This window comes from Mus caroli, chromosome 1 (genome assembly GCF_900094665.2).
Source record: "Mus caroli chromosome 1, CAROLI_EIJ_v1.1, whole genome shotgun sequence".
Taxonomy (NCBI): domain Eukaryota; kingdom Metazoa; phylum Chordata; class Mammalia; order Rodentia; family Muridae; genus Mus; species Mus caroli.
This window is the reverse complement of record NC_034570.1, coordinates 42,212,836-42,226,365: the sequence shown is the minus strand read 5'-3', so window position 1 is coordinate 42,226,365 and position 13,530 is coordinate 42,212,836. Positions and strand designations below refer to the sequence as shown.

General features: G+C 43.4%; 1 protein-coding gene across 3 annotated transcripts in view; it reads right to left on the bottom strand.

Annotated features, from left to right (window-relative positions):
- The window catches only part of Myo1b (myosin IB), a 136,569-nt gene that overhangs the window by 110,832 nt on the left and 12,207 nt on the right, over positions 1-13,530 (bottom strand). For all 3 annotated transcript variants that reach the window (XM_021176586.2, XM_021176602.2, XM_021176619.2), the window contains exon 3: positions 8,540-8,655. In XM_021176586.2, the coding sequence (XP_021032245.1) occupies positions 8,540-8,655 (116 nt within the window). The remainder of the gene's footprint in view (positions 1-8,539; positions 8,656-13,530) is intronic.

The following is a 13,530-nucleotide window of genomic DNA, read 5'->3' as shown; positions in this document are numbered from 1 at the left end:
CTGAATGATGGAGTCAATGCTGCTCCCTATGGCTTGAGAATGCCCCGTTCTTGGCCTTTTGTTGTTACTGATTTAGTGGTGTCTCCTGCAGCAACTCTATATTCTTCACAACAAACTCATGTACACATCTGCAGACCTTAGCATATACTCGGGATGCTAAGTCATGTCTACTGGGAGAGAGTTCAAGTCTTTCCACTCAGTGACTGGATTCCTCGCAGGCTAGAACTGACTGGAACACACACTGGAACATACCCTGAACAACAAGCCCTCTTCTTGGGCTGTCATAATGGAGCCTGCTCCCCCTTCACATGGGTTTCAGCTCCTGTAAACCCATCTCAACTCAACTCTTAGACCTGAGTCTCCCAAGTGCAGACCCCAAACTCACTTTGCTCATCTCCCCAAAATGGATCAGGGTCACTGTTGGCCAGCCCCTACCCTGACAAGTTCCAATTCTATCACACAAGGCCTACCTACAGATCAGAAGAAAATTTCTTTGATGAAAAACAATGGAACCCCCCTAATACTGTTCAGGGAGGGCTTCCTGAGAGTCTTCTACCTGCCTCGATGTCAAGGAAACAAGGAGCTAACCCTTTCTGAGGCTGGGGCCCTTTTCCCAGACTGTGGTAAAACTTCCCAAGTCCCATCAGAGACCAGCAACATTGACAGGAAATAGTCTGTTTTGTTGGGAACCAAACTTTACCTTTGAGATTTTATCACTGAAACTATCTCTAGGCTGCAGGTGAACATCTGATGTATGCTCAGCTTTACAAACAGCCTTTAGATAAAGCCTTCCAAATGCCAGATGAGCATTTGACAAGAAACAATAAAACGTCTCAACAGGCATCTACAATTAAGGTTAGGACTCTGGGACTTCCTAGACATACTAGAGAGTTTCTACTGACAGATACATTCTTACATCACTATAATTTTTAAGACAAAAGTATCTGGTTGGTATCCCATTGACTTGAAAAGCTTCAAAGTCTGAAAGAACAAATAATTAACTGTGGTCTTCCCTCTACCCAAACAACATCTCTGAAAAGAAACTGTTTGAAAAGTAGCTCCAGGCAGGACACCGAGATGGCTCTGTAGCACTTGCCAGCAACCCAGATGACCAAGTTCAGTTTCTGGAGAGAACTGATTTCCTGGAAGCTGTTCTCTGACTGCCATGCCATGCCTCCCCCTAAGTAAAAATAAATAATTGTAATTTTAAAACTAAGTAGTTCCAGGAAGGTAGCAGACACCTGGGGGAAAGGTCTGAGATTCAAAGTGAGAGTTCAATTTGTAGAGCATTTTGTAGAAGCGGAATATGCATCAGGCCAGGACGCCTGGCTGTGGACCCAGCCTCAGAAGCTCTTCCGCTAGCAGCTGACCTTTGAACCATGGCCACTGCAAAAATTGACGCTGGAACTCTGAGGAGATTTCCGGTTGTTCTAAACCAAAGATCTCCAAAGATGGAAGGCAAACATCGTGTCTGCCTTCTCTCCCTCCTATGACCTACATACACCACCATGTATAAATGTTAAAGGCTGGGTGGGTTTGGACATTTTCAAGATGGTGTTTCTATGAGCGAGACGTTAATCTGAAGTGTCTAAAACAGAGAGTGAGTCAGCACTCGGATTCCATCCTGCACATGTCATGCATGCACGGCAGAGACACAGAGCCAAACCTCCACCCAGAGTCCCACATACCCGTTCACACAGTTTCAGAGAATGTGACCCCAGAGATATATACCATAGGGCTACCACTGAAAGTCATCTTTTTTCTTCTTTCACTAGAATCTCGTTCCCTTTCCTCTTCCCTTTCCCCTCCTAGCTGGTGGCGTGCAAGATTTCAGCCTTTGAGTACATTAAGTCAAAATATTATCTCCCCAGTGAAAATGAGAATTTTGTTCTGTTTGTTGCTGCATCCCAGCACCTCAGAGAGGGCCTGGAGCACAGTAAGTGCTCATCAAATATTTACTCAGTAAATGAATAACATTTCTAAAGCGGCTAAGTAGACAGTGTGATAGACGGGAAAGGACAAACATCTTCCTACATATAGTGTAGAAGGCACTAGAACAACTAAAGGTTCAATTGCTCTGAAAGGAAAATGAGGGCAGCAATAATCACCTGACCCATGCCCACGCTCCTCAAGAAAAAAAAATCTCTCTCTATGCCACTTATCCAACCAACCAAAAATACAGGTCGTACCCGAGAGTTCATACTATAAAGACTATCACAATCACAGCTTTCATGATGTGCCATAGGAAAAATATTGATCATGTAAAAAGGACAGCGGCCAGGTCTCTTGCAGAGGACCCTTAACCTAAGCTCTGTGTGCCCAACTTCGTCATCTCAACATTCTGAGATATGATCAGAATGTTCTTGATAGCATTTACCTGGCTCGCCTGGAGTGCAATAGAATGACAGGCCAACCGAGTACTCAGGACACACAGGCAACCTTGCTATGTCATTCTGGAGGCATGCGGTCCTAAAGACTCAGTTTGATGCAAACAGGGGGGTCAAAGGTCACAGAGACCTGTCTGTGTGACTGACACTAGCACCACCTAAACTCCCCCAACTAATGACTTCTGATTTTTTTAGGTGAGGATAATAAGAAAAATTTCAAAGCCTTAAATCATTTTTTTCTAAATTTTCAAATTTCTACTTACAAAATGGAAAGATGGCTTACCTCAAATAGTGCTTGCAAATCTTACTGTGATATGAACAACACAACTTTATCCCAATTCAAGAAGGATGTGATTCCAATCTGTCCTGGACTGTGCCCATCAGGGCGGGTTCTGGCAGTAGCATGATACAGACTGCCTTCAAGAGGCTCTTGGGCAGAATGAACAAAATGAACCACCTAAAAACACTCAGGGTCAAGGGCACTATAAGAACATATTGCCTTCTGATAAAAATGGAAATTTCCATTATGGTTCATGACATCTGACTAAATGCCCCTGTCTTAGTCGGGGTTTCTATTCCTGCACAAACATCACCAAGAAGCAAGTTTGGGAGGAACGGGTTGATTCAGCTTACACTTCCACATTGGCAGGAGCTGATGCAGAGGCCATGGAGGGATGTTACTGGCTTGCTTCCCCTGGCTTGCTCATCTTGCTTTCTTATAGAACCCAAGACTACTAGCCCAGGGATGGCACCACCCACAATGGGCCCTCCCACCCTTGGTCACTAATTTAGAAAATGCCTTACAGCTGGATCTCATAGAGGCATTTCCTCAAGGGAGGCTCCTGTCTCTGTGAGAACTCCAGCTTGTGTCAAGTTGACACAAAACCAGCCAGTACAGCCTCCCGTATCCTATAATTGTTTTCAATTATATCAGTTATAAGATTAAGCAAAGTGGGATATATAACAAAAAAGAAACTCCTTTTGCTTTCTAGTTATTGAGCTCTTAAAGGAAGAGCTTCGGGAGCCACGGAACAGGATAAATTTCCTAGCTTACAGAAACTTCTCATGCAAAACAATGGCACTTTGAGCTGAAAAGGTGGCTCCGTGGTTAAGGGCACACTGACTTTTCTTCTAGGAGACCTGGGTTCAATTCTCAGCACCCAACTGGCAGCTCATAACCATTTCTAAATCCAGTTCCAGGGGATCCAGTGCCTTCTTCTAAACTCTATGGGCACCAGGGATGCACATGATACACACGCGTGCATGCAGAGGAGACCCTCAAACACGTAAAATAAAATAAATTTAAAAGAAAAAAAAAAAAAGATAAGACTGGACACAATTGACCACAGAGAGGGCAGGTAGTATGTAAGGTCCCATGGGCAATTCTGATAACTCAGGAAGAAGGTCACACAGGGTCTGACCATGAAGTAGGATTTAACAAAAACCACAGGGCACAGGTAAGAGACTCACGGTCTGATTACAACAAATCTGCCTGATTGTGGGTGAGAGATGGCATCAACTAAAGCAAAAGTCCAGCGAATCTGGTAACTAAATCCCTATGGGGAGTCCATCCCTGTGCTGGTCCAGCCCAGTGGGAGGAGCCAAGACAGCCCAAAGCATTCCCTCTCTGAGGTCTGAGGGGCTTCTCTGGGGATCCGGCTACTGAGTCATCTGAAATATACCAAGACCTCCTTAGAATGCCATTTAAAAATGATTATCAAAGAATTTTAAAATTGCAATAGAAAGGAAACCACATCTCCTGAAGCTGCCACCCAAGAACCCAATGCTCAAAAGTGTAGCTTTTACCTAAGGGGAATGGCACCTCCCTTCAAGGGAGCTGCATGTTTAAGGGACCAAACATACCATAAATGCAGCAGTAAAGTGTTTTCAGAAGGATTTGGGGTAAGAAATCCTATTTTATCCATGTATATATTTCTTACATGGTATGTGAATGTTGTTTGTATTTCTCTGTGTAGCCCTAGCTGTCCTGGAACTCACTCTAGACCAGGCTGGCCTTGAACTGAGAGACCTTCCCTGCCTCTTCCTCCCATACGCTAGGATTAAAGGTGTGTGCCACCACCGCCCAACGGGAATGTAAATATTTTAACTGTTTGAAATTTGTTTTAAAAGATAAATCTGAGACATTTTCAAACACAAGAATCAGAAGAAAACACTTTTGCAGACAGTGAGCTCAGATTCTCAAATGCAGCTTGGGGTAAGTTCACAGATAAGTGGCCAAGCATACCACCCCATACTAACAGCCTCCCCCATTTTCTTTTAACTTTATGATAATATATGTGTGTGTGTATCCTGTGGGGCACAGGAGGAATGCATGCCAGGGTCTATGTGTGGTCAGAGGACAACTCTGTGACATCAATTTTCTCCTTCTACCTCATGTGGATTGTAGGCATTGATCTCAGACTTGTGTTGGTGCTAAGCCATCCCATTGGTCCAAACCAAATTCTAGAAACAATTATTATTAAGGAACATCAAAGTCCAAAGTCATTTTATCACCCTGCAACACAAAACTATCTGAGAACAGCAGCCTGGTTTGTAGTATGAAGCCTGTTTCAAGATACTGTCAAAAACAAATATTCACAAGGAATTGTGGCAAGATTCATACATCAAACGAAGTGGGAAATGTCCCAGCCTGGAGGGGGAGGCGGTATTTAGAAAAGAGCATATGATAAGGTTGGCAAAGAGCCTCACATCTTATTATCCTAATTACTCTAATACTCTCTCGTCTACTGGCAGCAGCAGTCCTTTCTTACTGGGTCATGGAGTATCATGCAAAGCCCTCACGTATATGAAACTATCTAGGTATCAACTAGGTATGGCTCCCTCAACACAAACCTTAAACCAAAAATACTTCCCCATTGGGCAGAGAAAAAAAAAAACCACTTAATTTCTCAGCGTTAAAGATTCTTCTAGTGGTTTGCTCAAGGCTGTAAGAAGTTCACGAGTGCAAGCTCTAGGCAATGGACCTTCACTGTCACATCCCCTGCCACATTCCAGCCATCATGTAAACCACACCTAACGTGGCAGAGACTCCCTGAGTAAATGTTCAACTGTTGACTGCGAAGGAAACAGCAGACCCAGCCTGAGGCAGAGACGAGGTAAGAGAGGGTCTAACACCAGCTAAGATTTGAAGACAGCACCAGAGGTGCTCTAGAGCCAAGGGAGAGCAAGCATTGCAGGTGTGGACTCAAAGCATGCAGAGATGCTGTGGTGGGAATGAGCAGGTACAATGAGTGCGAACATAGGAAGGCAGCCAGACACAGGGAGACAGGATACGGCACGTGTGGAATCCCTCGGTGCTGGTGGTGCTGCTTTCCAGCAGGATAGCAGTGCCACGCTGTCCCCTCCAGAAATGGTTCAGAAGCACAAATTAAGACAGACAGTCCTAGAACACCCATCTACCACATCAAAACATTTCCAATGGAGAGATTTAAAACTGCAGATGGAAATGTGGCTTGAGGGGAAGGCAGTGGATGTAACCTGAGGCATGGTCATAGCTCCTAAAGGAGGGTATGAGGCACAAAGAACACAGGCAACCCTGAAGAAATACACAGCAAAAAGCCCGGTTGAGAACAGTGTGGAACTCCAGATGTAGGGCAGGTACAAAGCCCACAAGGTCTCCGCCACCATCAGATGTAACAACTTCCCTACTGGTAATAGCACCTCCCTCGAAGTATCATTTTGGAAGTGAGTTATAATGGAAAGTCTTTAGGGTAATGCCAGCACACACACAGTGCAAGTCTCAGGCTGGACCAGCTGCTCTGCTCAGTGTCGTTACAATTAAAGTAAAAGTCTGAGGTCTGCAGCGTAAAGGATAACCAAGAACGAGCACCATTTGCAGTTCCATATCCATCATCGAGTGAGCTATCTATTGCAGTATGTAAGAACAGCCCGTGGGAAGCTGGGCTCGCAAAGCACAGGCTTTTCCCAGTGTGGCTTTTTGAACATGTCTTTTGAGAATCTGGCAGTCACTCCAAGCACCGTACTTTGAATATGACTTCAATACCTAAGACTTAAAACAAACATTCAGGCACTAAATAAAATGAAAGGGGTCTAGAGGAATGATTATAATTATAAAATGATAAAAGCAATTTCAGATTTTTCCCCCCCTTAGGCACAGTGAGACCAGATCATTGGCAAAACCTACTTGATTTCAGTTTTTAGTATCTATTTTCACATATTTAAATATTACATTTAAATATCAAATATTAAATTTAAATGTTAAATATTAAATTTAAATATTATATCCAAACAGCCCCACATGTCCCTGTGAGCTGCATCACCAAGAGAAATCAAAATACACAACTAGATAGTGAGATAGACAGTTCACTAGACAGATATGTGTGCATACATATATGTGTATACATATATATATATATACACACACACACACATATATATATATATTCCTTATTATAAGAGCTCATTTTTCATCAAAAGGAGTGAAAAATAGAGGTGATCTTTAACCACAAGAGAAAACACAGTTAAGGCTAAAGTTCTTCTACTTTAGTACTGAGCATCTTGGCTCCAGCACACTGTCCCTGTGAGCAGACAGTCCTGTGATCTGCACTGTGTGGGTTGTACAGAAGCATCCCTGTCCTCTAACGACCAGCAGCTCCCTCTTACCTACGAAGTGTGACAACCAAGTGTCTTTAGACATCATCAACATCTTAGTCACCCAAATCAGCCCTAACTAGAGATACTGCTGAACACCTGAACCACAGGACCGTAGCTTCGACGACACTCTCAAAAGCCACACTACTACCACCACCACTACCCCAATATCCCAATGACAAATTAATCTTTTCCTCAGCCAAGACATTCTCTAAACTATTTCCACATCAGCATTTCTGCTCACAGTGAACACTGAACACACATGTTTATTTATATGCATCTCATGATGAGCTGGGGTTGTTTTCAACAATGCATATATTTTTGATGAGAGGGCGACAGTGTTTTGATAAAAGCTAACCGTAATAACAGCAGCGATCACGGCACAGCCTTGCAGAACCCTTGACACCTCTCTAGACACCTTTGTATACATCAGTCCTGGGCCAGCATCCAGCAACAGCTCCTGGATATCTTAAATCTACATGCGACATTTTATCACATACAAAAATTCTATCACATCTAACAAATCACCCCTTTGCAAATCACCACGAGTTATTTAATGCAACTCGAAACAGTAAGAATTCCAGAGGAACTCACATACCCATGGAGGAGGGGCAGGAAATGTCTCTGCTCAGGCAAAACTAAAGAAGTCTGAGGCTCATTACACCACTTGGCCCAAACAGGATCTTTCTCTTTCTTTTAACTCTCCACAAGAACATAAAGGGTGAACAGATAGATTCCTTTTGAGTTTAAGTGAGCAAAACATAACTAGAGCAATAAAAAAGTTTTGGTGCTTAAGGCTCCACTGAACCTGCCTTATAATTTTTCTTTCTTTCTTTTTTTCTTTTGCAGACCTTTTTATAAGGGTAATTAAAAATCTAGTAATCCAGGTCTGTATTGATCCATCAAACATAAGAAAACTTTCATAAGTTTACTTCAGTCATTCAGAGTAGAAAACAAAAGCCAAACACTAGTATAACTCAACACTTGAAATCTTTCTTAGCCCCAAAAGACAATGAAAATTGTCTGGTTTCTGGTTGTTGGAAAATAGCTGGACTCTGGTTTTTGTTGTTGTTGTTGTTGTTGTCGTTTGGTTGGTTGGTTTGGTTTGGTTTTGGAGACATGGTTTCCCTGTGTGGCTCTGGCTGTCCTAGAACTGGCTTTGTAGACCAGGCTGGTCTTGCCCCTGCCTCTGCCTCCTGAGTGCTGGGACAAAAATGTGTGCCCCCACTGCCTAGCCGATGGACTCTCATAAACAATGTGCACTCCTGTTTTATGTACAAACCTCACCAGCTGCTGCTGCTCACACAGACTCTGCAGCAGAAATACTTTACACACCAGTATTTGCCTTAGTTTTTACGGCATTTAACTATTAACATCTACATATTTTTCCCTGATCTAAAAACCAGAAGAAGACAAAGAAAAGAAAACATTTTCCCGTGATTTGAGGAGGCAGCTGCACACATCTGTCAATTATGCGCTAGAGCAGAAGAGAAAGTTAAGAGTTTGCTAGCTGTACTTACATGTGAGGGCTCAGTTCATAGAAGTTTCTATTTCTGTAATCTTCCACTTTCTCCGGCGAATAAATGGGCAAGGACCGGTAGGGGTTAACAGATATAACCACGCTCCCAATGTATGTCTGCAAATAAGAGAAAAAGAAAGAAATAATAAATAGGCTGACAAGTACACGGGATGCATTTGACCCTCTCCAAGTTCAGTGTGATATGGTTTCATCCTTGTGAAACTAACACTTGTCCTTCACCAGTCTTACATTTAAGAACACTGTGCCTCTCTGAACCCAGGTGGCCAAGAAAGAGTGCATGTTCACTCTTCTCACAAATGAAAAGCACAAATTTATAGATTGAAAATATGCTTCAAGATAAATCTTGACAAAACTTTATGACTCTGGACACGAGCTCGCCAAAGCCCTGTCATGCTTGCCAAAATCTTGTAACTACTGGTAACTGTAAGCAGAAGCCACCCTCTCCCAGGAGACTCTTACGGCTAGTGCCTCCACTCACTGTTATCATTCTGCTTCAACCTAACTACTCAGCCCATGCCCATACCTAGGGTAAGGACGTCAGCACTGCCCCGCTACAGCCTGCTGTCTACTAGCAGTACAGACCACAAGCAACTCAGCATTAGATCCACACCCTTGGAAATAAACAAACATCAGAATTTCACACTATATCTAATACACTTTGGTAGTAGAATTTACCTTCACTTTCCAATGGAACATATGTATAATGTTGAATTTACATTTAATGTTAAATTTAAATGTACTTCTTGAGGGGTCAATGCTGTGTTTTCATGGATGCTAACTAACTCCAAGTTGCAAACTAAAACTCTCTTCCTTTATCCTTCAACCTTCCATCGCTGGCATGTCCAGTAAGACTGGTTTAGTCCATTTTGTGCAAGGCTACAATACCACAGGCCATAGCCACTTAGTAAACGCATCTTGGGAGCTCTAGTTTTCTTTAGTTTCAACATCATAAAGACAGAAAGAAGAAAAAAATTGCTAACTATATACACAATAGAAAAGGAGACCAGTGAAATAGGCCAGTCAGTAAAGGCATTTGCCATTGAGACGTGAATTCTATCCTTGGGACCCACATACATCAACCAACCTAGTACAAGTTATCCTCTGTCCTCCATATGTGCCCCACATGCCATTGCATGCATACACACATAGAGAGAGACAGACAGACACACAGACAAACACACACAAATAAATAATAAAATATAACTTTAAAAAAATGTTTTAAAAAGGAAAAATATTTGCCTAAGATGAGAGTAGGGGTGTGACCAGCCCAGCACCCTCTCTTTTCCAATGTCACCAGTCAACAGTTAACATTTCTAGAAGTTCTCCAGCACTGGCACCACTGAGACCCACGGGGATGAAAATTAAACAAAATAAAAGGCAAAGAAACAGGAGGAACATTTTGCAATGCCTTTATATGAGCCACAATGAGTTGAATGTAGGAGACCTTTCCCACCATGGGAAACAAAACGAATCATTTTCTGTATGTTCCACCAATATGAGCATCATCTAACCAAAGGCAGAAAATGTACCACTATATGAGAACCTCCACACAGTGTGTGTTCCTAAATTCTGTTGTCAGGACTCAATTAACCTGGCCCAAAAGAATGACCACAGGTTTCCTAGTCCCAATCAGACAAGAGTTTCTCAAAGCTTTTGATGTTTGTCACACCAGAACTCTCCAGAACAGGTGCACGAAGATGTCCAAAATGGGAAAGTGAATGGCTTCTAACAATTACAGTTACACCACAGAAATGAAAATGTGGCTACTGGTCACAGCTTTACTCTTTACTGAACAGACGAGGAGCTCTCTTTGCAAGGAAGGTACTTGCATCTTTCTCCTTTTGTAAAATAAAAATAAAAGAAGTATACAGATGTGCTGCCCGCAGAGAAACCTGCTCTCAACTGCGCTGGCTCTTTTAAGCCAAACTTTTACAATTGCTGAGCTGTGATTAAAAAAAAAAAAAAAGAAAGAAAGAAATCTGCTGCCTGGCATTCCTACAGAAGAACAAACTGCTGCCTCAACATCAAAACCCCGCTAATGACAAGAGAATTTCACCGCATTCTGAATTAGCGGTGCTTCTTCTGTCCCCAGCTGTGTCACTACCAAGCAGAACAGGACCCACCAAGGTGGCTCAGTAAGTATCTTTCACTTAATGACTGGCTCACACAGGCTCACAGTCATCACTAGGAAAGTGGGTGATATAGTCCATTACTCTTGTGTGGACATGCAACACCAAATTCACTATATGCAGCGGTCACTACTTCATTAAGCCTGTGGTCCATGTGTTGTCAGTGAACAAAGCCTTAAGTCATACCCTTCTCTCTAGCTTCCTGTCCTACTGAAGGGGCTATTACAAATATAGTCAGAAAAAAATGTTTTCTACCTGCATAAATATCTGTTAGGAATCAGGCACCTCCACGGCCAACCCCAAGGGACCTGGTGACAATGGGACAATTAGACACCTTCATGGTCAGCCCCAAGAGACTCAGGACAATAAGTCAGTCATCACTAGCTGCCCAGAGGGCCACCACACATTCCCACTGTCTCCTCTACAGTAAGTCCTGCACACGCACCATGGCCGTGATAAAAAGCCGTGCATTCCTTCCCCCTCTTCCTTTCTTCCCTCCCTCCAACCAGAGGAAGCCCCATACCCTCTTACCCCTTACTCTCTCCCTTTAATAAACCTCCCAGGTGAGACCTGTTGCACAATGTGAATCTATCATTAGCAGTCCCATCAATACCCACTTGGAAACAAACAAGGGGAGTGTTTCAAAGGGAAATGCTCATTTCCCCAACCTGTGAATCTAGACATGGGTTGATCAAAGAGACATTAGCAATTGCGATTCTGGCCGAGATTTGAAAACCATGTGTGGACTGGGATGTGCCCATGTCTGTACAACTATCCTGTTCTCTAGATGTGAATGAGCTTGAGCGATCAATGCAGACATCACGTGGGGGAGCAATGCACCCTGCCCTACAGCCTGTGCTATAGGTGTTATGAGTGAGCCACCCCAAACCATTACCCCACTGATGGCACCAGATACTTCAACCATACAAATAATACCAGATGAGGACAGCAAGATACGCAAAGCTTAAGTCTGAATTGCTGTTCCAGAGAGCTGTGAGCCAGAAGATTGTCATTAGCCATTAATTTCTGAAAATGGCTTGCTGCATCACTTCAGTAACTGATACAACAGCACCTCCAGAGAAGGGGCCAAGCAGGACAAGACATAGTAATCTAAGCAGGCATCAAAGCAGCCATATTACTCCCATGTCACCACTGAGCAGGATCCCAGCCTGTGCACCATCAAACCAATTAAACAAACAAGCAACAGTCAAATGCAGGAAAAGGAGACTTATGGGAAGAACAACAGAGTCCAGTGAGGAAGGCATGCTTGCAAATGCACATAAGTGCCTGCTCCCTTGCATTCTCACCCCCCCACACACACACACACAGAGTGTCCCCTCTTTAGAGTCTTAATAGGAGGGTATTGTTTAAAAAGAAGATAGATTGTCCCGGCCGAGAGGAGCCCAGCCCATACCATTGTTTGGGCTTGATCTCTCCTGCAGAGTTGCCTGACAAGTTCTTAGGGCAGTGTGAAATCTCTTTCCTGGAGACAAATTTCTCCTTTTGAAATCAAGCTGTGGCCTTCTCCCAGCATGAGATTCCTGTAGAAACTGCAATTTCTTGGGGACAATCATTTTAATAGACAAAGGGAAGCTCACATGTGTCTCTAGAATAACCTCATCTCTGCCAGGCTGGCGACTTTCATTCCACTTCAGGACTGCGGCCTCTAGTCTTGAACTTCTAAGGTTTGCTGTCATTGCTGTTGGTGGGTCTCTCTTCCTTAAAGGGTCTATATACAAAGACTTCAATATCCCCATGGTAGCAGTAGGAAAAATGAAATCTTCACTCACAATCCTTCTTCCTTGAAGACACACAATATAGCCCTGGAAGCAGCTGACTGGCTGGGGTGGACTGACATTCAACTCTGGTTTTAGGCTGCCCATCATATATACACAGGAAATGCAGTTCATTTCTACATCAATGAACACTTGGTCTTAAACATTCTCACTGGCATTTTGTTACTGCATCAGACCCTCAAAAGACAGGACGTTCATTTGCCAAGGAGTCATTTCCTTGCTCACTGCCCCATCCTCCCAACCTCAGCACCAGCAGTCAGTGGCATCAACATTCCATCCACAAGGCACTGAAGAGCTCCTCTCTTGTCTGTGTGTGAACCTCCAGCATGTAGGATAGAAGTAGGGAAAGAGGAGAAGAAAGAAAAGGGAACAAGACAGAAAAAGTAAAGAGGAAGAACAGGCTGGACCCGAGGATAAAAGGCACACTCAATTAACAGTTTCTCTTTCACTTCTCCTGGGGCAGACATTAAATCAAGAATGGGCAAACATTCCGAAGTCACAACCATCTCCAGCTGCATGTCTTAAGAACTTCTAGCCCTCCAAACAGATGCCCTGCAAATAGCACATACAACCTAAGGGTGCTTCTTGTGACTGCAGGAAACTGACCTCTCTTCAGGAGGACAGTGGGTCTTCCAGCAGCCTTTCCTCCACAGATTGCAGTTCAGAGCCTGGAGGAGCCCTGAAATCAGAACTTAGGACACAAAGGCTATTCCTATTCCACTAGGAGTCCTCAGAAACCATCTCAGTGACCTGGGGGAGACCAGCCAGCCACAACTTTTAAAGAGATCCCAGGTGAACTCTGGCATTCTAGACTTAGATAAATTTATCTGCGGTCTGGGGGTTAGAGATCTGACTCTACTGTTATACAGTGGTCAGTAGATAACTACATAGAGTTTACATCACCATAACACATGAATGCTTACAGAATGCTTACACACTTGGGCTTGGTGCTTTGATATGTAATCTCATTTAATCCTCAGATCTTCAAGGGGGAATTAGTAGTAGTCCCTCTGTATACAGGAGGAAACTGGGGTAGGGAGAAGCTA